General features: G+C 45.3%; 1 protein-coding gene across 2 annotated transcripts; it reads left to right on the forward strand.

Annotated features, from left to right (window-relative positions):
- Nucleotides 1-4,349: 4,349 nt before the first annotated feature.
- LOC130034292 (sec1 family domain-containing protein 2-like) lies at nt 4,350-24,581 on the forward strand. 2 transcript variants are annotated; one of them, XR_008794131.1, is made up of 6 exons: nt 4,350-4,493; nt 5,328-5,502; nt 6,784-6,881; nt 12,510-12,678; nt 21,254-21,344; nt 24,293-24,581. XR_008794131.1 is itself a non-coding variant. In XM_056125861.1 (5 exons), the coding sequence occupies exons 3-5, from the start codon at nt 6,803-6,805 to the stop codon at nt 21,273-21,275; spliced, it is 270 nt and encodes an 89-aa protein (XP_055981836.1). In that variant the 5' UTR covers nt 4,350-4,493; nt 5,328-5,502; nt 6,784-6,802; the 3' UTR covers nt 21,276-21,736. The 2 variants fall into 2 exon arrangements, 1 of the variants encoding a protein (XP_055981836.1); XM_056125861.1 differs by lacking the exon at nt 24,293-24,581 and having other exon boundaries at nt 21,254-21,736.
- The last annotated feature ends 891 nt before the right edge of the window (nt 24,582-25,472 follow it).

Raw genomic sequence — 25,472 nt, forward strand, 5'->3', positions numbered from 1 at the left:
CTTCAGCAGGGAAGCTGCTGGCTTACTCTGGATTCAGCATCTCACGCAGACAGCAATTCAAAGCTACAGAAAAATCTGGAACGAACTCTGAAATATAGTTTTAAAATACATTTTAAAATATTTTAAAACTTCGGGGCCAGATAGATAGCACAGCAGGTTAGGCACTTGCCTTGCACACAGTTGATTAGGGTTGGATCCCTGACACCCCATATGGTCGCTAAAACCCAACAGGAAGGATCCTTGAGCACAGAGATAGGAGCAAGCCCTGAGCACAGCTGGGTGTGGCTCCAACCCTCACCCCTGCTAAAAATGTATTTTTTAAAGGATCGGTTCCAGAGTAACACCTGAATATCTCTGGGTGTGCTCCTACTCCCCCAAACTAAAGAAACAAGCCATAGAGAGTTTAAAAATAAAAGCCTTCTGATTTTTTAAAAATCAATTAAAAAACTGAATTAAAAATATTAAAATCCTAGAGCTAAGAAAATAGCTCAAATAAAAGCACATGCCTAACATGTCAGATCCTGTACCATGAATACCACTGAAAGTATCCCCAACACTACCAGTTTTGGGCCTTATTTTAAAATATATACATATATAACATACATAAAAAAACAAAGCTCAAGATTGGAAGAATACAAGCTGCAATTTAATAGTTTCTAAATCTAAAAATTTGTAGCACTCATTTTACAAAAACACTTTCAGTCCTAGAATTACAAATTACTGATTCCATGCAACTTTTATAATTCAATTCACCATTAGGAAGGAAATGTTTTCCATGGCTAAGTATTTTTTGAGACATAAATAACAAAGAATTTGTTTTAGGTGTTCAACATGACTTGACATACATATACATACATATATGTATGTATATAAACTGCAAAATGCTGATCACAGCAATTTAACATTCATCGTCACAGTTTTCATTTTCTTCTTATAAGAATGTTTAAGATGTACAACTTTTAGCAACTGAAAGTAAAACTTAAATAAGAATGCTTTCATATCATGATATGATAAAAAATGTAAAACCAACAGAATCTATCACTAACGTCTTAATAATGGCACCCAGTTTTTGATACAGGACTGCTAGTTAAAGAAGTAAAGGATGTATTTCAGTGGGAGAGCACATGCTTCACATGTATGTGGTCCTGGGATCAATTCCCTGCACCATAAGACTAGAAATTGAAAATTTAAAAACTTACCCATATTGTGGTGCTCCTGTTATAATGTCTCCGATAGTGACATGAACATCATCCTCATCATCATCACTGTCACTATCATATTCAGTTTCAGTCACTTTCTGTACCAACATAAACAGTAATAAAATAGATTCAATAATGCACCTTCAACATGAATAACTGAAACAGTAACCAATTTGTTTCATCTATGGGTTTAGAGTTATGAAACCAATGTCTCCATTTCTTCTTTGTAAATTTAATGTTTTAAAAACTAAAAAAAAAGTGATAGAAATGTGAAAAGAGGCTGTCAAGAAGTTTTTGTATGACAAACTAATGTATCTTTATGCGTAAAGCTTTCTCTCTTGCAAAAAGGATCTAAGGGAATGTGCTAAGATATCCAGCAGATAGAACCATAAAAAGTAGGCATTGGAAGAACTTTTGGCAAAAGGAATGTGAAGATAAGAGTGAAAAATTAATTATGGAGCTGGAGCCATAGCATTGCAGGGAGGGCATTTGCCTTGCGCACGGCTGACCCTGGACTCGATTACCAGCATCCCATATGGTCCCAGAGCACTGCCAGGAATAATTCCTGAGTGCAGAGCCAGTGCATCAGCAGGTGTGCCCCGAAAAGAAAAAAAAAAATTAATCATACTAGGCACAGTGTTAGGTTGAAAAGCAACAAAATGTTACCAAAGAGCTCACCAGTCATGGCATTCATTTATATCTTAGAAGAGGTCTTGCCACAAAATGACCGGGAATATATTTTATCTGAAAAACGAAAAAACATCAGCATACTTAGGAAATCTCTTAGGAAAGTGTTATTCTGGCTCTAAACAGCTCTTTTGTCCATAGTATCCTTTTGGTTAACTTTAAAAAAAAGGACCATTTAAACCAGTATTTATCAATAAGAGACGGTATGAGACCAGGATGTTCCAAGGGGCAACGGCAGAATTCCCATGGGTGGGAGAAAGCAGGAGACTAGAGGACCATTAGCAGGAGAGGGCAGGCCACCAGGCCACACGTGGAAAAAAAGGCTGGAAGGGGCCAGAGTCTGAAAAAGACGGAAAAACATGAACCTGGGAACAACATTTTTACCAGGACAAGTTTAATCCTGCAGAGTACCAATCTCTTTCTTTCATAGAAAGAATTGAATATATTAAAATCTTCAAAAGACCATGGTAAAATAATCCTGCAAAACATCACTTTGAAGGTGAATGAGGTCAGAGACCAACATCCAAAATAACATCTTGCTTAAAAACAAAACCAAAAAAGCCAAATATTTCTTAAAAGAACTGTGATCATCTAACAGGTTCAGAACTCAAATGAAAGCAATAAACCTCTGCACACACTCTATTTCATCTGAACACCTTCCCACTATTTCTTTTCACTGTGCATCAAATAAAAATACCTGACAGCGAGATTGTGCAGGATACTCCAAAGTCTAGCTGAATGTAGACTTTCTTCGTAGCTAGAAATCTACAGATTTTAAATACGGAAGCGACTGAATTCCAAAGCCTTATGTTACTGGTTTAGGAACACCATTTTCAGCAGCTTCCTCTTCAATCCCAGATGGAGGACTGGCACTACAAATAAAAACAAGTACACGTGTCTGTGTTACTTTCGGGCAAGTGCCCGACTGTCGGGCAAGAGGCGCCCTTTTCCGCAGGTGCGTCCACGCGCACTGGCCCTCGGGAAAGGAGCCGTTGGCGGGGCGGGGGGCGGCGCCGTCCCCGGGGCGCGGGGCGAAGCGCTGAGGACGGGAGGGCGGTGCGGGCAGCTCGGAGGCCGGGGAGGGCGTGGCGGCGGGGGCGGCAGCGGGGGCGGCGGCGGGGGCGGCAGCGGGGGCGGCGGCAGGCACGTGGTTAGGCGCGCGCGGCGCGGCTTGTGCGCACGCGCAGCGGCGACCCAGCGGCGCGGTGGCGGCGACCTGAGCCTGACTGCGCCTGCGCGCGGCCCAGGCCCCGCCCCCAAGACATCCCGCCCCGCCTCGCAGGGAGGCTTTCTCGCCCGCTGAAAAGGAAAGAAAGAAAAGGAAAGAAAGGAAAGAAAGAAAAGGAAAGGAAAGAAAAGGAAAGAAAGGGAAGAAAGGAAAAGAAAGAAAAGGAAAGAAAGGAAAGAAAGAAAAGGAAAGAAAAGGAAAGAAAGGAAAGAAAGGAAAAGAAAGAAAAGGAAAGAAAGAAAAGGAAAGAAAGAAAAGGTCAAAAGGAAGCCCCCATGGGCAAAGCAAGAGGGATTTGCAGAGGGCGGGTGGGGGGGGGGGGAGGCGCAGCTGACGCGGACGCGGGCGAGAAAGCCTCGCTGCGAGGCGGGGCGGGATCTCTTGGGGGCGGGGCCTTGGTCGCGCGCAGGCGCAGTCAGGCTCAGGTCGCCGCCTCCGCGCCACTGGGTCGCCGCTGCGCGTGCGCAAAAGCTGCGCTGCACGCGCCGAACCAGGTCCCCGCTGCCGCCGCCGCCCCGGCATGTGGGAGCCCCATCACCCCACATGGTCCCCAACGCCCGCCAAGAGTGGTTCCACGCAGGCAGAGTGTGGCCCCAAAACTAAACTTCATAAAGCAATTCTGGGGGGCTGGAGTGAGAGCACAGTGGGGAGGGCGTTTGCCTTGCACGTGGCTGACCCGAGTTCGATTCCCAGCATCCCACAGGGTCCCCCGAGCACCGCCGGGTAATTCCCGAGCGCAGAGCCGGGAGGAAGCCCTGAGCGTCGCCGGGTGTGACCCCCCAAAAAGCAAAATAAACTAAGTAATTCTGATAGTGCGGATTAACCGGACCGTCCGGAAAGGAGCCGTTGGCGGGGTGGGGGCGGCGCCGTCCCCGGGGCGATGGGCGAAGCGCTGAGGACGGGAGGGCGGTGCGGGCAGCTCGGAGGCCGGGGAGGGCGTCCCGCAGCCGGGGGCCGCGAGGACAGAGCGAGGCGCCGCGGGAGGGGCGCCGGGGAGCACGGGGCGGCAGGTACCGGCGGCGGCAGCGGGGTCGGCGGCGGGGGGCGGCAGCGGCGGCGGGGGGCGGCAGCGGGGGCGGTGGCAGTCACGTGGTTAGGCGCGCGCAGCGCGGCTTGTGCGCACGCGCAGCGGCGACCCAGCGGCGCGGCGGCGGCGACCTGAGCCTGACTGCGCCTGCGCGCGGCCCAGGCCCCGCCCCCAAGAGATCCCGCCACGCCTCGCAGGGAGGCTTTCTCGCCCGCTGAAAAGGAAAGAAAGAAAAGCAAAGAAAGGAAAGAGAAAAGGAAAGAAAAGAAAGGAAAGAAAAGGAAAGAAAAGGAAAGAAAGGAAAGGAAAGAAAAGGAAAGAAAGGAAAGAGATAAAAGGAAAGAAAGAAAAGGTAAAAAGGAAGCCCCCATGGGCAAAGCAAGAGGGATTTGCAGAGGGCGGGTGGGGGGGAAGGCGCAGCTGACGCGGACGCGGGCGAGAAAGCCTCGTTGGGGACCATGTGGGGTGATGGGGCTCCCCACATGCCGGGGGCGGCGGCGGCAGCGGGGACCTGGTTCGGCGCGCGCAGCGCAGTTTCTGCGCAGGCGCAGCGGCGACCCAGTGGCGCGGAGGCAGCGACCTGAGCCTGACTGCGCCTGCGCCTGCGCGCGGCCGAGGCCCCGCCCCCAAGAGATCCCGCCCGGCCTCGCAGCGAGGCTTTCTCGCCCGCGACCCCGTCCGCTGCGCCTCCCCCCCACCCGCCCTCTGCAAATCCCTCTTGCTTTGCCCATGGGGGCTTCCTTTTGACCTTTTCTTTCTTTCCTTTTCAGCGGGCGAGAAAGCCTCGCTGCGAGGCGGGGCGGGATCTGTTGAGGGCGGGGCCTGGGCCGCGCGCAGGCGCAGTCAGGCTCAGGTCGCCGCCTCCGCGCCACTGGGTCGCCGCTGCGCGTGCGCACAAGCCGCGCCGCGCGCGCCTCACCACGTGCCTGCCGCCGCCGCCGCCCCCGCTGCCGCCGCCGGTACCTGCCGCCCGGTGCTCCCCGGCGCCCCTCCCGCGAAGCCTCGCTCTGTCCTCGCGGCCCCCCGGCCGGGACGCCCTCCCCGGCCTCCGAGCTGCCCGCACCGCCCTCCCGTCCTCAGCGCTTCGCCCCGCGCCCCGGGGACGGCGCCGCCCCCGCCCCGCCAACGGCTCCTTTCCCGAGGGCCAGTGCGCGTGGACGCACCTTGTACTTGTTTTTATTTGTAGTGCCAGTCCTCCATCTGGGATTGAGGAGGAAGCTGCTGAAAATGGTGTTCCTAAACCAGTAACATAAGGCTTTGGAATTCAGTCGCTTCCGTATTTAAAATCTGTAGATTTCTAGCTAAGAAGAAAGTCTACATTCAGCTAGACTTTGGAGTATCCTGCACAATCTCGCTGTCAGGTATTTTTATTTGATGCACAGTGAAAAGAAATAGTGGGAAGGTGTTCAGATGAAATAGAGTGTGTGCAGAGGTTTATTGCTTTCATTTGAGTTCTGAACCTGTTAGATGATCACAGTTCTTTTAAGAAATAATTGGCTTTTTTGGTTTTGTTTTTAAGCAAGATGTTATTTTGTATGTTGGTCTCTGACCTCATTCACCTTCAAAGTGATGTTTAGCAGGATTAATTTACCATGGTCTTTTGAAGATTTTAATATATTCAATTATTTCTGTGAAAGAAAGAGATTGGTACTCTGCAGGATTAAACTTGTCCTGGTAAAAATGTTCTTCCCAGTTCATGGTTTTCCGTCTTTTTCAGACTCTGGCCCCTTCCAGCCTTTTTTTCCACGTGTGGCCTGGTGGCCTGCCCTCTCCTGCTAATGGTCCTCTAGTCTCCTGCTTTCTCCCACCCATGGGAATTCTGCCGTTGCCCCTTGGAACATCCTGGTCTCATACCGTCTCTTATTGATAAATACTGGTTTAAATGGTCCTTTTTTTTAAAGTTAACCAAAAGGATACTATGGACAAAAGAGCTGTTTAGAGCCAGAATAACACTTTCCTAAGAGATTTCCTAAGTATGCTGATGTTTTTTCGTTTTTCAGATAAAATATATTCCCGGTCATTTTGTGGCAAGACCTCTTCTAAGATATAAATGAATGCCATGACTGGTGAGCTCTTTGGTAACATTTTGTTGCTTTTTAACCTAAAACTGTGCCTAGTATGATTAATTTTTTTTTCTTTTCGGGGCACACCTGCTGATGCACTGGCTCTGCACTCAGGAATTATTCCTGGCAGTGCTCTGGGACCATATGGGATGCTGGTAATCGAGTCCAGGGTCAGCCGTGCGCAAGGCAAATGCCCTCCCTGCAATGCTATGGCTCCAGCTCCATAATTAATTTTTCACTCTTATCTTCACATTCCTTTTGCCAAAAGTTCTTCCAGTGCCTACTTTTTATGGTTCTATCTGCTGGATATCTTAGCACATTCCCTTAGATCCTTTTTGCAAGAGAGAAAGCTTTACATATAAAGATACATTAGGTAGTCTTACAAAAACTTTTTGAAAGCTTTTTTCACATTTCTGTCACTTTTTTTAGGCTATAAAGCATTAAAGTTACAAAGAAGAAGTGGAAACATTGGTTTCATAACTCTAAACCCATAGATGAAACAAATTGGTTACTTTTTCAGTTAGTAGATATTGAAGGTGGATTATTGAATCTATTTTATTACTATTTATGTTGGTATAGAAAGCGACTGAAACTGGATATGATCGTGACAGTGATGATGATGAGGATGATGTTCATGTCACTATCGGAGACATTAAAACGGGAGCACTACAGTATGGGTAAGTTTTTAAATTTTCAATTTCAAGTCTTGTGGTGCAGGGAATTGATCCCAGGACCACATACATGTGAAGCATGTACTCTTCCATTGAAATACATCCTTTACTCCTTGAACAGTTCTGTATCAAAAACTGGGTGCCATTATTAAGACTTTAGTGATAGATTCTGTTGGTTTTACATTTTTTATCATATCATGATATGAAAGCATTCTTATTTAAGTTTTACTTTCAGTTGCTAAAACTTGTACATCTTAAACATTCTTATAAGGAAACAATGAAAACTGTGATGATGAATGTTAAATTGCTGTGATCAGCATTTTGCAGTTTATATGTATATATGTATATGTATATCAAGTCATGTTGAACACCTAAAACAAATACTTTGTTATTTATATCTCAAAAAATACTTAGCCATGGAAAAGATTTCCTCCCTAATGGTGAATTGAATTATAAAAGTTGCATGGAATCAGTAATTTGTAATTCTAGAATTGAAAGTATTTTTGTAAAATGAGTGCTGCAAATTTTTAGATTTAGAAACTATTAAATTTCAGCTTGCATTCTTCCAATCTTGAGCTTTGGTTTTTTTCTGTATTTTGTATATGTAATAATTTTAAAATAAGGCCAGTAACTGCTGGTGTTGGGGATACTTTCAGTGATATTCATGGTACAGGATCTGACATGTTAGGCATGTGCTTTTATTTGAGCTATTTTCTTAGCTCCAGGATTTTAATATTTTTAATTCAGTTTTTAATTGATTTTTAAAAAATCAGAAGGCTTTTGTTTTTAAACTCTGTATGGCTTATGTTCCTTTAGTTTTGGGGAGTGGGGGGACACCCAGTGATATTCAGGTGTTACTCTGGAATCCATATGGGATCTCTGGGGTTGAGCCCAGGTTGACCACATGCAAGGCGGGCACCCTACCCAGTGTGCTAAAGTTCTAGCCCCTTTAGCTTCTTTTTTAAGTTGTTAATTATTCCTTTTTGTTTTTTAGTTGTGTTAGCTAAGTTTTATGTTTTGTAAACTGGATCAGATGAATGAGCTGTCATTTGTTTGTCCATCCAATTATCTTTACTTGTGGGGTGAAGTGGAGATTTGAACCTCACCCAACAGTGCTCTGAGACTAGTCCTGGTTCAGCTTAGGAGTTCCATCTGGTGGTCGAGAGACCACATGTGGTGCTAGGGATTTGAACTGAGGTTGGCTACATGTGAGGCAAATGCCTTCCCTCATGTATTACCTCCCTGACAACATTTGGAGTCTTAATAGAAAGATTCTGAAATGAATAAAGTACAGATAATGCTTTTGTTATGATGGTTGAATGGAAGTCAGTGTTTTCTGATTTTCAAATTTGACATATGCTGTACTGGGAAGGTAAATTATCTTATTAAATGTGCCATCCTTTATCTAGCAGACTTTGTATCTTATATATCATAAATGCTTTAGAATTATTTCTTCAGTAGAACCTTTTCCTTAAGTTACTTCAAGAACCATGCAGTTAATTCAGCTACTGTCATTGTCATTTGGGGGGCAGAGGCACTCTCAGAGATGCGCAGGAGTTACTCCTGACACCTCTGTCAGGAATTGCTCCTGGTGATGCTCAGGGGACCATATGAAATCAAACTTGGGTCTGCTACCTTCAAGGCAAATGCTCTATCCACTGTACTGTCTCTCGAGCTCCATATCACTGTCATCTTGTTATAATGGCAATTGCCTTTACAACTTAAAATCCTTAGGAAAATTTTGGTGGAATCCAGAATAGATTAAATTATTTGTCTTTTTTTAATTTAAAAAATTCATATTTCATTTTATTAATTAAAAAAAATTTATCACCATACAATACAGGGTCATAAAGCTGTTTATGGTTGGTTTTCAGTCATACAGTTTTCCAACACCTGTGCCTCCACCATCGTATATTTCTCACTGCCAGTGTCCCAGGGTTCCCCCCCGCCACCTTCCCCTGGCCTGTCCCTATGACAAGCACTTTTCTTCTCTCTCCCTCTCTCTCCCTCCCTTTTTCTCTCTCTCTCTCTCTCTCCCTCTCTCTCTCTCTCTCTCTCACACACACACACACACACACATACACACACACTCATTTTGGGCATTATTGTGATCATTTTATATTTTGTTTATTTTTTATTTATTTCTTTATTTTTAATTTTATTGAACACCGTGAGATAGATGCAAGCTTTCATGTTTGGGTTACAATCACAGATGATCAAACACCCATCCCTCCACCAGTGCATATTCCCCACCACCAATATTCCCGGTATACCTCCCCTTTTGCACCCTCCCCCGGCCTTCATGGCAGACATTACAATCCCATTCACAATAGTACCTCAGAAAATCAAGTACCTCAGAAAATCAAGTACCTCGGAAAAGAACAGGGATCAGCATTGTTGAAGGTGACTGGCTTAACCTCTACACTATTTCTCTGGTTATTTTAGATTCTCTTGAAGCTAAGGCTGTGGCTTATTTTTCTTTGTACCTTTATTTTTCTTTGTACTTTTGTCCAGTATAGAACCTGAAATGTTTTACATATTGATTAAAATTTGGTTGAATACATAATTTATTATATATTGCATTGGAATGATATGGATTGAATATTTAACACAGTTACTGAGCACCTGTTACATCTTAGTGTTGGGGATCCCAGCTCTCTGGCACACTAGAACAAATATATTATTTTATTACTTTTTGGTTTGGGGTCATACTTGGCAGTGCTCAGGGGTTACTCGTAACTCTGTGCTCAGGAATTACTCCTGGCGTGCTCAGGAGTCCGTATGGGGTGAGAGATAGAACCTGGGTCGGTTGCGTGAAAACCAAAAGCCCTCCTCACTGTACTGTCACTCCAACCCTCTAAAACAAATATGTTAAAGAAAACAGGTGTGTTCAGATTTAGTCAAAGATATTCCAACTATTAGCAGATATACCAACTGATTGTTGTCTGTTAAGGGGATCAGCGGGAGGATAGGGTAATGGAATGATGGTGCTGAGTTAGAAAATTCTCACATGGGAGATTTCATTGAAATCAATAATGTTTAAATGGTTAGGAAGATGACAAAAGTGAAAAAAAGTGAAAACTTGACCTGTAGGTTTGTTATGTAGGTATGCAACCAAGTTAACAGTGCTCTCTATGACAATAAGCAACACATTAGGAGACATGACATGGCCATTGTTTTTATGTTCTGTGGTGGCTCTGAGTTCAGATGAATAAAGTGATTACTTTTATTATTTTTTAATTTGTCATTGAACATAATGTTAGACATGGGTTACTTATAGGTGATGAACCTGAGGTCTGTTCCTTTATGACTGACTTGTTGAGAGGTTTTAGGTTTCTAATTTATGTATTAAATCGCCACGAGATAGTGACAGCTTTAAGGTTTGAGCTTCAGTCACACAATGATCGAAAACCAATTCCTACAGCAGTGTAGCTTTTCCACCACCAGTGTCGCCAATATGTCTCCTGCCACCCCCACTCCACTACACCCCTGCCTCTATGGCAGGTAGTTTCCTTCTTACTTTCTCTCTCTCCTTTGGGATATGATGGTTTACAATACAAATCCTGAGAGGCCATTATGTTTGGTCCTTGGTCAACTTTCGGCTCACATCGCCTATCCCAAGCGATCCTCCAACCATCACTGGCTTGGTGATCCCTTCTCTATTCCAGCTGCCTTCTCCCAGAGCACTTGTTGCAGGCTCCCAATGATGGACCAATCCTCCGGGCCCTTGTGTGTACTCTCAGTAGCTTGCCAGGCTTTCCGAGAGGGGCGGAGGAATTGAACTCATGTCGGCCGTGTTGGCCATGTGCAAGGCAAATGCCCTACCCGCTGTGCTATCGAGCACGGCAATAGTGATATTTGTTAATCCTATTTGCAGGGCTGCTTTGTGAATAAAAATCATTTCAACTTATAGATCCAAACATATTAGTTGAGTATTGTATTCATCCTTGGAAGGAAATAGATTTGCAGGTTCAGAAGTTGTTCTTTACTTACTGAAAAGGGGGAAAGCATGAGCATTGAGGAGAAGACCAGCTGGGCCAGAATTGTATCAATATTTCTATCAACGTCTAAGTCCACCATCTTTTTTGTCTGTTTTTTGTTTGGGGCCATAACTGGCTATGGACTCAGGGTTCACTGCTGACAGGCTGAGGTGTCCATCAAGGGTGTCAGGGATCAAACCTGGGTGAGCCACGGGCAAGCATTTGCCCTACTTGATGTACTATCGCTCCAGCCCCTAAGTCTCCCAGGTTTTGTTTTCTGAATTGTCCAAGGGAAAGTTGTGTTGTGGGTAGTTCTGTTCACTGGTGGAATGATAATCTTCCAAACAATGATCAAGTTAGGGCTAGAGCAATAGTATAGCAGGAAGGGTGTTTGCCTCGCACATGGCCAACCCAAGTTCAATCCACAGCATCTCCTATGGTCCCCTGAGCACCACCAGGAATAATTCCGAGTGCAGAGCCAGGAGTAGCTCCTGAAAAGCACCAGGTGTGACCTCAAAAGTCAAAATAATAATAATAACTGAAAAGTAATTGTAAAAAACCTCAATGATGAATTTGGGAGTGAGAACTTAGGTCCATTCTTTAAAAAGCACTGAACACTGTTATTTGTCTTGAATTTTGGGTTGAGTTCATTTAATGAACTTGTTTATTATTTCTTAATGTGTTTTTTGGGGCAGTCTCCGAAGCTCAGGACCTACTCCCAGCCCATTACTTTAGGTTTCACTCCTGGTGATAATCAGAGGGTTGCAGTACTGGGGATTGAATCCAGAGTTACCTCATGCTTGAGCAGAGGAAACATATACAATGTCTCTCTGACCCTCATTTGTTGTAAAAGTGTTAATACATAGATGTAAAATATCTCAGTAGTCACCAGTACATAGAACACACTCTTTAACTTCTTCTGTTATTGTTATCTGTTACCATTTCTCAATTTATTCATTCTTTCATCGGGGAAGAACTTCAGGGAGTCTGTAACTGTAAGTTCAGTGTCCTCGACCTCTTGGGTACAGGGTGTACCCAATAATATTTACTACGTGAAGAGAAGATTCCAGAAGAGGGGAGATCTACTCATCAGATTTCTACACTCTTCTGGACCTTCTATTGTCATTAGCACAAAAAGGAAAAATATCGCTATCCTAAAAATTTAGTATGGTGTCCTGGGGTTGAACCCATGTGCAAGGCAAGTTTCTAAACTCCTGCTCTTTCCATCCCCACCTGCATGTTAGTTTAGATTAAAGGACCTTTATAAACATGAAGCCAAATTTCTTTTCCTCCTTTTCTTCTAAAAACGATAACTTGTGTAACGTGGTTACCATAGTGTTTGCGCTTTTTAATTCTGAACAAGGTTACTGCACCTTGACTACCCCCAAAGTGCCAAAAAGATTCCATCACTGACCTTGCGTGCCTTTGGGTCCTTCTGTCACTTCTACTTTGGCTCCGTTTCTGCCTTACAACCCCCTCCCCCTGCTGCTTGCCATTCTTACTTTAGAAATCGAAAGCCAAAGATTTGTTATCACTTGATATTGTCTGATCCCGGGTTTTGTTTCTCTACAGATCACAGTTACTGACCCAGAGTGCAAGGGGTCTTCCCCCAGGTCATCATTGTAAATTTTTGTCTTCTTGTCTGCTTAAATAGGAGCAGTGGGACCTCATGGAGACAACTTGGTAGAAAAGATTCTATCAGTGCTCCCGCAGTTTCCCGGCCACACGAGTGATGGGATGGTCAGCATGGCCGGCCTTACGGCCCTCCAGGCTGAAGACGAGAATCAGAACGTGGTCGCACCAGGCTGTCTGGCACAATCCCAGTGAGTTATCTTCCCCTCATCCTCCTCACTGTTCCTTTTCTTTTTCTCTCCGAGGCTGAGCTTTCCTCTAGAAATGAAACATCAGCCTGCTGGAGAAATTTGATGGATTTCATGTTGGAAAAAAAAAGTCACTTTTTCGTAACTTTGAAATAACCATATTCTTTAGCCAACACTGAGCCACAAAGCACGGGGTTTTGCAGCGGTATCATTTAGATGTAATAGAAGCTTGTTCCCAGGTGAGTCAAGTTAGTCAGTTTGTAAGTCTCCATTTCATAGACAGTTTCGTATGGGACTGAGGATAGGCTTCCCTTTCCCCAGTGGACGTTCCTACCCGGCCAAACAACAGCCTACGCAGCTGTGAGATGCTGCCATCACTTACCTGGACGTGATACGCTCTGGGGCAGCAGTGGCCAAGTTTTGATCTCTGTGTGTATTTCTTCTCATGGTTAGAGAAATCACAGCAAGATGATGGTGTGCTTTCTGTCACGCAGTTTCCAACATAAAAGAACATTTCTCGGCAAGGTTGACAATGAAAGGTTATAGTACTGATCGTCTCCACTTTGTTCTTCGGCAATTCCTAGGAAGGGGAAAAATTAATTGGAAGGGGAAAAATATATCTCCGAATATCTGTTTCTCATCTCCATTTTTTTTAAATTTTTGAACAAGACAAGACCTCTGGCGTGGTCGTGTCAGTGCTTCACAGTAACAGATGCAGTGGGAATTTCCTAAGATGACTGGAATTAGTTTTTTCCTCTTAACTTTGTGTTTGTATTTTAAAACTTATTTCCAAAACTCAGGAAAACAGAATTTTCAACTCTTGAAATCTACAAGGTAGTTTTCTTTTGATTGTTGTTGTTTTGTGTTTGTGTTTTGTGGGGAGAGAGATGTTTATTGAATACCAGGTATGTGGGGAAAAAGACAAACATCTGTCGCCAGTCTTTTTTTTTTGTTTGTTTTTATGTATAATATATATACATACATATATATGTGTGTATATATATATAAATTTGGTCGTACTGCAACTTGAGCTTGACACGCACATACCAGCTAAGTGTTTTGCCACTGGGTCACATCCCTGGCACCTTTGTGCACATGATAAAGAGCACCGGCCATGTGCTCACTGTGGCGGCACTTATTCCAAAACATACACCTCAGAAAGTGTAATCCGAGAAATAGCTGAGATTGGAAATATTTTTTGCTCATTGGTGATCCCTTAAAGTGTTAATTATTATTTTTTTATTCAATCACTATGAATTATAGTTACAAAGTTATTCAGTATTAAGTCTCAGGTTAACAATTTTCCATTTCCAACACCAGTCCCTTCTCCAGGTTCTTCGTCCCTCCTCCAGAGTCCCCAGTGTCCTTCCCACTTGTCAGTCTGCCTCTGTGGCAGGCACTTTCCCCTCCACCATTATTCTAGTGTTCCCTTCCCCAACTTACCCCCCTCACCCCTGCTCCACAGTAAGCTTCCTGCTGAAGACCACTTCTCCTGCTCTTTGTTTCTCTTGCCTTTGGGCATTTGTTACTCCTATGAAGTTTCTTTATATCCCACGTATGAGAGGCCATTCTGAGTTGTCCCTCTCCCTCTTACTAACATCACTCAACATGATACCACTCCGATCCATCCACTTAGCAAATTGCCTGATTCATCTTTTTCTGATGGTTGCGTAGTATTCCGTTGTGTTCTGTGTATGTGCCACAGCTTCTCTATCCAGTCATCTGTTCTTGGACACTTGGGTTGTTTTCAGATTTTGGCTATTATGAATAGTGCTACAGTGAACGCAGGGGTGCAGATGTCTGTCTTGCATTGTGCTTTGGACCCTTGGGATGTCTTCCAGGGAGTGGAATTGCTGAGTCATATAAACCTTCAATTGGTAGTCTTTTGAGGAATGTCTTTATTGTCTTCCCAAAAGTCTGGTCCTATGGACATTCCCACCAGCAGCGAATGAAGGCTGCGTTTCCCCACAACCTCTTCAATACTACATTTTTTGTTTGTTTGTTTGTTTGATGAGTGTCAGTCTTGCTGCTGTAGGTGTGATAGCTCATTGTTTTGATTTGCATTTCCCTGATGATTGATGATGTAGTGTATTTTTTAAAACATGCATTTTGGCCATATGTATTTCTTCTTTGAGGAACTTCTGTTTATTTCTTTTTCTCATTTTTTGATAGTATCGGATACATTTTTTCTTGTAGAATACTGCTAATGCTTTATATGTCCTGGATGTTAATCTTTTATCAGATGAGTGATGGGCAAATAATTTCTTAATCTGGGGGCCATTGTTCTGGTCATTGTTTCCTGTGAAGTGCAGAAGCTAATTTTAGGTACTAATTTTATATAGTACATTTGTTGCAAAAGCACAGTGGGTTGGGCGTTTGCCTTGCACGTGGCTATCCCTCTCGGAGAGCCCAACATTCTCCTGAGAGTATCCCGCCCGCACGGCATATCATATTCGATATGCCAAAAACAGTAATAACAAGTCTCACAATGGAGACCAGTGCTCACCCCAGCAAATCAATGAACAACAGGAGGACAGTGCTACAGTGCCACCATTTGTTTATATTTTGTTTCACTTGCTTGGTCAGTGGTATTTCCTCCTTTAAGTTGCCTCTGGCTTCAATGTCGTGGAGATTTTCTGTCTATGTTTCTTTTCTTTGTCTTATAGGGTCAAGTCTGATATCAAGATCTTTAACCCATTTTGATTTCATTCTTGTGCATGACATTCGGAAGAGGTCTGAGTTTATTTTTGTGCTCATGGTTGACCAGTTTTCTCAGCACCATTTTATCAAAGATTAACGGACCATATATATACTCAAGGGTCTGATTCTGAATTTTCAATCCTATCTCATTGATTTATGGGTCTGTCTATATTCCAGTACCATGCTGTTTTAATTGCTGCCGCTTTGTTGTGCATTTTGAAGTTTTACAATGCCTCCCACCTTCTTTTACCCCCAGGATTGCTTTGGCTCTTGGGCAGGGGTTAGAGAGAGAAAATAAAGTGTTAAATTTTAAGGCTGACTGTGAGTACTGCGAGGCGTGAACAGAGCTGTATTCCTGAGTCCAAGTTGATTACAGTAGTCCAAGTCTACTGTACTACCCAGTTGATTGATATTATCAGGAGTGTCCCCTGAGCATTGCTTGGGAGGCTTCTCCACCCCCAACCTCTCAATATGTACAATTACATTCTTACCTTCAAGGAAGGATTTTGTCATTGGGGTAGTGATGGTTTACACACTTTGGACAATAAAGAAAGAAGGAAAGAAAGAAAGAAAGGAAGGAAGGAAGGAAGGAAGACCCATAATCATGACTTATGGGTCTGCTATAGATTATAATTTCTGCAAGTCAACTGTTAGTTGAATGTGCACTTGGCAGACCTGTGTGAATCTTGTGGAAATGGTGGTGCTTGAACTCTTTCCATGGATTTAGATAAGGAGAGAAAAGATCCTTGAGAGCAATCATGGCCTCCTAAGCCAGACAACTTCGCTTCACTACCACTGCCATCATCTCCATAAGCATTTCTCAGGACTGAACTGTGTGCCAAGAGCCCTTGCAGTTTACCTTTGGAAATTCATATGCGTTTTATAATGACTTAAAAATGTAGGTATTGCTCTTCTCCATCTGGCAGGGGAGGAAACTGAGGCTGGGGTGCCTCAACTCACATAGTTTAGAGGAGACAGAACTAGGAATGGAGCCCAAAAACTTGAATCCAGAGCCATCTCTCTCAAATTCTATAGTACCTCTATAGGAGACAGCGAAGAGAAAGGCTCATGAGTAGCTAGAAAGAGATAATGAGATGGAATGGGGTGGGACTGGCTCTTCCCTCCCACAGCCCAAAGAGACCCCAGTCACTGCCCACAAATGGGCCCTCTGACTACTCAACAAACTGCTTCTGCCATGATCCCAGAGACTCAAAAACAAAACTTGGAACCCAGCGGCTTTTGGCAGAAATCCCTCCAGATCTAATTGTTAAGATTTCAGAAATCCAAAATCGTTGTTCATGATCAGCAGTAGAAAACAAATTGCCTAATGTTGCTTTTTCAGCAGATATGAGTGTTGGGGTAAAATTCCAAATAATAGTGGTGGGTCTGATGTCGAAATATTGAATGTAATCAAAGTAGAGAGAGAGAGAGTAATGTAGAAACCATCTGCCACACAGGTAGGGGGAGGATGTGGGCTGGGGGGTATAGTGGGGGGTTTTGGTGGTGGTAAATGTGCACTGGGAAGGGACGGGTGTTTCATCATTGTATTACCAAGACTTAAACCCAAAAGCTTTGTAACTGCTCTCACGATGAGTCAATAAATAACTTTAAAGAGAGAGAGAGACAGAGAGAGAGAGAGAGAGAGAGAGAGAGAGAGAGAGAGATAATGAGATATTAAACAAATACAAAGTTACTGCGTCATTTGATTTTGGGAGTTCTGTCCATTCAGCATAATGGTGACACAAACAACAGAAATTATTCATCTCAGGCAATTGCAGCAGAAATGAATATTGTAAATTGAATGGAGACAAAGGAAGATTTTTTTTCCAAAGGAAGACTTTTAATCAGATTTTGGAAAGGACAACACAGATCCAAGGATTGAGGAACTAAGATCTCAACAAAGGTTTCTCCAAGGCCTGAATATTAGAGAGGCTGCATTTTAGCCGCTCTCTGTGCGGAGTCCTCAGCATCCTTTGAAGATTCAGGTTTCAATGAATAGGCTAAGATTGGCCTCTCTTGGGTCTTATGCCCACTCTTTGCCCAGCAGGCTTTGCAATGCTTAAACCAAGGCTTACATACTGAAAAGCTTTCTATAATAATTTAACAAAGGTTCAAACAAAGGGATCAAACCTGGACTGGTCACATGCAAGGCAAGTGCCTTTCCCACTGTACTACCTGTTTGGCACTTGGTTTGCTTAATTTTAATCCTATCTTTAGGTTCTCATTTCTTCTATGAACTTTTTTTTAATGTATACTAAAGTTCTTATTGTGAAATATAGAAATTTAAGATTATGAAATTCTTTCTAAAATCTATTATAGCTTTGCCCCCAGATTTTTGTTTCCGTTGTGATTCAATTCTAAATCCTTCACAGTTGCTGTTTTTTTTTTTGTTTATTGTTTTATACTACATGATTTTTTTGGTTTTATTTATTTGTTTGGGCTGGAGCGATAGCACAGTGGTAGGGCATTTGCCTTGCACACAGCCAATATGCCCGACCCGAGTTCGATTCCTCCGCCCCTCTCGGAGAGCCCGGCAAGCTACTGAGAGTATCTTGCCCGCACGGCAGAGCCTGGCAAGTTACCCGTGATATATTCGATATGCCAAACACAGTAATAACAAAGTCTCCAATGGAGATGTTACTGGGCCTGCTCGAGCAAATCGATGAACAACAGGAGGACCGTGACCGTGATTTATTTGTTTGGTTTTTTAGAGCATTACAAAGCGGTTCATGATTGGATTTCAGTCATACAGTATTCCAACACCCGTTCCTTCACCAGTGTCCCCCCACGTTCCTTCCCATCACCCCAAACCCCTTGCCTGCCTCTTTTGGCGGGCATTTTCTCTCTCTCTCTCTCTCTCTCTCTCTCTCTCTCTCTCTCTCCGATTGTGGTTTGCAATATTGAACTGAAATGCTATCAGGAATATCCCTTACCTACTTTTAAGCCTCACATTCCCAGCTATTATTGTCATAGTGGTTTACTACATTATTCTTTTAGTTTATAAATGTACAGTGTCTTTTAAAAATATTTATTTATAGTTGATTATTGGATTGAGGTTGGAATGTATTTTGCATGGTATAATTTCCTTATTTGTGGGACTTCCTTTGTATGTGAGAAGTTTTTATAAATGTTGTTCCATACGCGCCAAAAGAATGTTTATTTTCTTATTGTTGCCTTTTGGCTTCTAATCATTATATAGTGTTCACATGTTATGTACCTTCAAATGTGCATTATTATAAACACTGTAGCACTGTAGCACTGTCCTCCCATTGTTCATCGATTTGCTCAAGCAGGCACCATTAACGTCTCCATTGTGAGACTTCTTGTTACTGTTTTTCGCATATCCAATAGGTCACGGGTAGCTAGCCAGGCTCTGCCGTGCAGGTGGCATACACTCAGTAGCTTGCTGGGATGTCCCAGAGGGGCGGAAGAATCAAACCTGGGTCAGCTGCATGCAAGGCAAACGCCCTACCCGCTGTGCTATTGCTCCAGCCCCACTGGTTATTTCTTTGGGAACTCATTCCCATCACTCTCTTCATCCACTCTTCACTTCACTGGCCTAAGTAGAATCTCTGTGAGAGAACAGAATGGGTCCTTTTGCATGTTCAATTATTGCATTTCCCTTATTTGCTGTAAACTCAGTGTTTTTGACAGTTTAACCACTAAGGGTGACGAATCTGAGTATTGTTCAAAAGACTTCTTTTTGACTCAGGCTAGTGCAAATGACAGAAAAGATATTTATGTGCTCAAGAGTATTGTTGGGAACATCTTAGCATATATATTAGTAGTGAGTTTTGCTTGTTTGGGTTTTGACACACCCAGCAGTGCTCAGGGGGACCATGCAGTGCTGGGGATGGAACCCAGGATCTTCCTCTGGTCTCCTCCCCCGATACAGACCATGCCCTGGCCCTTTTGACCCCCTCTCTGGCCTCTAGAGTGAATCTTTTTTTACAAGCCAAAAGAGATACGCATCTAAGCGCCTTTGATCTCCCATTGTCCAGGTCTCAATATCACAGTAGTTTTCAACTTTCAATCACCTGCGTGCTGATAATAAATTCAGATTTAAGACGTAGAAAAGACCAAATTTGCAGGCCAGAAAGATAGTCTAGGCATTAAAGAGTGAGCCTTGCATGTGGAGAAATCCGGTTCACTCCCTGGCACCATCTGGTTCCCTGAGCACTGAATGTGGGTGCCTACAGGCCCCAAAGCCTTGGTGCTCCTGGGCCAGCACCCCCACATTCTCGGGCTTCTTAGTAAACCACCAGCTCCCTTCGTTTCAGTTCACTGGGAGGGGCCTCCAGATTCCTGAGCACTGATTCACAGCTTCTCCCTGCACCTCCTCTTCCCCCCACACCAAAAGAATTAAAAGGCAGGTGTAGCGGAGAGTACAGAGGTTAAGGTGATGACTGGGAAGGGGTTGATGCTTATTTCACCCCTGGCCGCACACGATCATCATGGAGTGTAGTCCTGGGAGCCTCAGGCACCACTGGCGGAGCTGGGAAAATCATTAGCCCCCGAAAGACCTGAGCAGTGCCTCTTCCTTTGGCCCTTCCACTTAACATACTTTATAAATATAAAGGTGTTGTCGATCTCCAGTCATTTCTGTGTGCAAATTTATGCTTCCAAAAATCCAACTTAGAAATGAGTTTTCTGTTTTTTGGGGGGCCACATCCAGCGCTCAGGGTTTACTCTTGACTCTGTCCTCAGAAATCACTACTGGCAGGGCTCAGAGGACCTTCTGGGGTGCCAGAGATCAGACCTGGGTCAGTGATGTGCAAGGCAAGCACCTTATCCTCTGTGCCATCATGTCTGCCCCAGAAAATGATTTTTCAGTAAAATATAAATGAGTTCTAAGGCCACTAGTATGGCCACCGCAGCTATTTGGAGGGAACTGTTTGCTTGCAGGGTTGTTTTCCATCCTTTAACTTTGGGTCTGTGTTCACTCTGAAGGTTCAGATGAGTTTCTTGTAGGCAGCAGAATGTTGGGTTCAGTTTCCGAATCCATTTTGCCACTCTGTGTCTCTTGGTTGGTGCGCTTAGACCATTGATGTTGAGAGAGGTTATTGGTAGAGGGTTTTGTGCCATCTTTCTGTAGGGACTTGTGCTTGTAGGGGGTTTTCTTGTCGTATAGAAGCCCCCTTAGTCCTTCTTTTAAGTTGGTTTTGAGTCTGTGATGTTCCTGAGCTGTTGTTCATCCATGAAGTAGTGTATGTTTCCTTCTGAGTTTGAATTAGAGTGGAGCTGGATAGAGGATTCTTGGTGAGGCGTTCATTTCATTGGGTTTTTTCACTATATGCCCCAGATGTAGATGCGTGCGAATAGCCTGGCAGTTTGGGCGCTCTGGTGGTCAGTAGCTTGGGGGACATGGCACTTAGGGGGGTGTCTGGACTACCCCCCAGGGGCTTCAGTGGTGAGCTAGCGTGAGGGGCCGCCCCTGCTGCGTGGCCAGGGTTTCTCCTCACCTTCTCTTCCCCTAGACGGTCCTGGGGTTTGTGTGTCCGGCACTGGGGTTGGATTCCCTGGGCTGGCCACCCGCCTGGTAGGCATCAGCCAAGTCCCTGAAGGTGAGTGCTGGTGCCTCAGTCACTCTCTCCACTGAAGTGGCAGGAACCAGCCCTTGCTTCCCAGGTGCTAGCCTGGGAAAGTGGAGAGTGCCACCATGTGGTCGCAGAACGCTGTGTGAGTTGTCGTGGCACATGTTAAGGCCTGTCACCCTGTGCTCCCCCAGCTAGGACTGTTTGCTGGTCAGCCCCAACAACCACCCACTCGGGAGCACTTGGCGATGAGTCTTGTAGTTAGGGGAGTGGGTAAGTGGGTCCTGGGAGGCTACTGCCAGGGTGGGCACAGGAGCCATCGAATTTGTTTCTTCTTTCTGCAGGTGCCAGATCACTGAATTTTGACCATTTGGGACACTCCTGGATCCAAGGAACTGTGAACTCAGAGCAGCACACACACTTGTCCCATGCGTGGTAGGTGCACATTCCCTCCACATTCTCTTGACCGGACAGCAGAGATTTGGTTATTTCACAGCTGTGGATACGGACCCCAAGGAGAACCCATCAACTCTGTGCCACTTTTTTGAGTCTTATTCCTTTGAGCCTCCTGAAGGTGCCTCCCAGATCCCCCTCCTTGAGACTGGACTCCTCAGAGATGCCAGGAAGTCCTGAGGTGCCAGGACTGGTTTTCTCCTTCTGCAGCTGTGTGTACTGGGAGGAGCTCTCCAGAGGCTCCTCTAATGATGTGTGTCTTCACTTCCCTTTCTCGCCGACTGGAGACACCTGCCCTGTCCCTCTCTGGACTTGTGTGGTGCTGGGGATCAAACCCAGCCAGCGCGTGAGTCACTGGCGACAGGAGAGACAGTCATGGCAGGGAAGGGGCCGGGCCTGGCCTTCCGCAGCTCACATTGTACATGTAGGGCCCAAATGCTCAGGATCTCTTGAACAAAGAATGCTGGGCTCACCAGAGGCCCCCACGCCAAAGATCAGAGCTGGACCCCTTAAGACACATGCACAAGTGAGCTCAGAGTGTGAAGTGGCATGAAAAAACTGAGGTGACAGGACTGCAGCAACAGTATAATGAGTAGTAATGCCGCTTGCACTTGCCTTGTGTCCAACTGACCCGGGTTCAATCCCCAACACAACATAAGATGCCTCGCGTCCTGCCAAGAGTGATCCCTGAGCTCAGAGCCAGGAGTAAGCCCTGAACTCCATTGACTGTGGCCCAGATCCACGATAAATTCAGCTTTGAAAGTTCGTAAGAACAGAGTCAGTTTCGCAGTTGCTGAGGACAGTAGCACAGAGACCAAAACCAGGCTAGTTCAGGTGGTCATCCTCAAAACGTTGTCAGTTCCTGCGGTGCCATCAGGAAAGTAAAAACACGGCCCAAGGCATACAACGTTTGGCCAGAGCTGTAGCATAGCGGGTCGGTGTTGCCTTGCAGCACCCAACCAGGTTGGATCCTCAGCACCCCGCATCTTTGAGTAACTTCTGAGCATATCCAGATGTCGCAGGGGAAGAAAAGAAAATTTCTGTACATGCTCAGTACAGACACACCCATCATCATCACGGTGGCCTAGTGGTGTAGTGTTTCCCACTGGTCAGTGGTGTGCCTGGGGGCAGAGGGTCAACTGGAGCCACAGGAGTCCAAGCAGGTCTGGAGAAACGGCCCCTGTGCACAGCTGCCGGGGATGGGAAAGGGTGCAGAGTTCCTCAAAAAGATACAGAAGGCCGGGAGGAGGAGGAGCCACAGTGGGTCAGGAGCTTGCTTGGCATGCAGCTGACTCGGTTTTGATCTTCTTCCGCCTCTCCCCCTTCCTCGCATCCTTTATGGTCCCCTGAGCCCAGCAGGAGTAATTCCTGAGTGCAGAGGCAGCAGGATGGAACCCAAAACCCCAGAGTCAGCTGGCCACTGTTTTGCAGGGAACCTTGCTCCACAGCACCCCCTGCATGCCAGCTTTTTCCACTCCTGAGGGGCCCCTTAGGTTCCCCCACTAAAGTCCTAGGAAAGAAGAGGATGGCTTCAGTCCAGAGCAAGTACCAGGGATGCAAGGTCCGCTGGATCAGCTCTTGGTTCCATAATTGGAGCCATGGGACATTTGTATGAAATAGTCGTGTATGGTCTCAGCTAGCAGCACCATTCTCAGTGGAAAAAGAAATGTCCCATTCCCCAGAGAGGTAGACACCCTCAAACAGTCAGCTCAGACATGTCGGGTGTTCTAATGGTTACTGAACTTCTCTGCACTTCTCGGTGAACAGATACGTTAACTATCTAAGCACCTGCCCTCTCCAGGTGACTGTGTGGCGCTAGGCAAACTCTCAAGGACCGCAGGGGTACCTTAAGACTGACTCTTTCCAGAGAGAGAGTTCTGGGGCAAGAGGGGGGGAGCAACATTTTTCTTGAGTGACTCTTGGCCCAGGCAAACAGGGCCCATTCCTGTCATGGGAGAAAACTCTTTGCAAATGTGGAAGCAGCCGAATGGGGCAAGAGCAAAGGCCACAGATGAGGGCAGTTGAAAAGGAGCATGGGAAGGGCCACAGGAAGCCAGAGCAGAGAGCCACAAAGGAGACCCAGGGAGTGGACCCGGGGGCTCACAGAGCACTGGGTCAGGGTGGATGAAGCCAGAACCAGTGTCTTGTCTCCTCAGGGTGAGGTGGAAGCTGCACTGTGAGGGTCGACCACGCCGACCACTCTTTCCCTGCTTGACAGGCTGTCACCTGGAATGAGGCGGGGGTGGGGCGGGGGGAGGGAAGCCGACCTACTGTGGAGTTTTCCAGAACTGGTCTCTCTCCTCACTTGGGGATTCTCCACTTTGTCCTTTGCTTTCATTCTGTGTCACTTTCTTCCCTTGCCCTTAAGAAACCAAATGGAACCAGAGCCTCAGGACTAAAGGGTTTCCAAGGGCTGCTTCCTCGTTCCCATGCAATTCCAGGCCCCTAGTTCCTGACTGTCATTCGTAAAACCAAGGGGACCCCGATGACGTTTCTATATTTGGGGGCTTATTAAAGTGCTCCTTGTACGGAGAAAGTGATCACATTTTCCTGATCGAATTTGAGTGCCTACTGCAAGCGGAGCACTCAGGGTACTAGAAGGAAGATAAAACCTGTTGTCCGCAACATGTTCATCGTGAAGTGGAGACCGTGCGAACAGTTTCACAGGGAATGGGAGAGGCAATGGACGCTGTAGTTACTGGCCTGGAACAATATCAGCCTCCAGTAACTTATCCACAGCCAGTTGTGTTTTGTGGAGAGAGAAAGCTCGGGTGCAGCTTAATGATCTGGTATGGAGGCATAGAAAATAGGGGTGGGCGGAGGAAGCGTGTCAGAATGCCAGTGATTTCAGGCTGCTTGGAAGAATGGACTAGAGTTCAGATCATCTTTCAAAAGTCCTGGATAGAATCTATGTCTTTCTTTTGTTTCAGGGAGAGGTATTTGGGATGCCGATATGGAATAAAACATGTTTAAGGACAATCCAGGGCAATTTTCAGAAAAGGGACAGATGGAGGCATGTCCTGCACGTAACACCCATCAGTCCTGATAAAACTGGGGTGCGCCTTGAATCCCTCATGTTCCTACTTCGAGTTTTAACTACAGCAGTCATAAAACAAGAAATGATGATGTGGTAGTTTCTAGACTTGTAGATTTGCAGAACAGAAAAATACAACAATACAGTTAAGACTATGACCAAAGATTTTTCACTTTTAAAACAACTTTAAGACTGACGGTGATAAATAAAAATATCTTCCTTTTCATAAAACAATTATTTGTGTTGTAGAAAGGTCACACTTGATTAGTGGAACCAATTTTTTTCTTAGAAAAGGAGAACATTGGTTATATTATCCTTTATGTTTTTTGGGGGTAAACCTGGCAATGCCCAGGGGTTTCTCCTAGCTCTGCACTCAGGAATTACTCCTGGTGGTCCACAGTGGACCATATGGAATGCTAGGGATTGAACCTGGTCAGCTGTATGCAAGGCAAATACTCTACCTGTTGTCCTATATGTCTGACCCCTGAATATATTATTATTTTTTCGAGGACCAGGCTAAGTATCATAGAAGGGATTTGATGCTGTCCTGACTCTGCTGACCTGGGTTCAATTCCCAGCTCCATAAATGGTTCCTCACCTCCTGCCAGGAGTTCTCTGATGCCTGAGCATAAAGCCAGGAGTCAGCCTTGAGCATCACCGGGTGTGGCCCCAAAAGAAATGAACACAGTTCCATCTGACACTAACATTTGTTTTGTTTTGTTTTGAGTCACAGGGATTACTCCTGGCTCTGCACTCAGGAATTACCCCTGGTGGTGCTCGGGGAACCCTATGGGGTGCCGGGAATGTAACGCGGGTTGGCCACGTGCAAGGCAAACGCCCTGTCCACTGTATTATTGCTCTAGCCCCTGACACTAACATTTTAGAATTACAGATGGGTAGGACCTGCTTGCCTCCCAGGCCTTTGCTCCACCAAATAGCAACAGGGAAGCTAAGAATAGTCTCTCGGCCACCACGAGCTCCCATGTGGTAGCCACTACTTGAATCAACTCGATTCCCCAGTTTCTGCCCTGATCTCAGCTCCGACATCATCCTGGCCCCACAAACTCACCTTCACA

This window comes from Sorex fumeus, unplaced genomic scaffold (genome assembly GCF_029834395.1).
Source record: "Sorex fumeus unplaced genomic scaffold, SorFum_2.1 ptg000001l, whole genome shotgun sequence".
NCBI classification, from domain to species: domain Eukaryota; kingdom Metazoa; phylum Chordata; class Mammalia; order Eulipotyphla; family Soricidae; genus Sorex; species Sorex fumeus.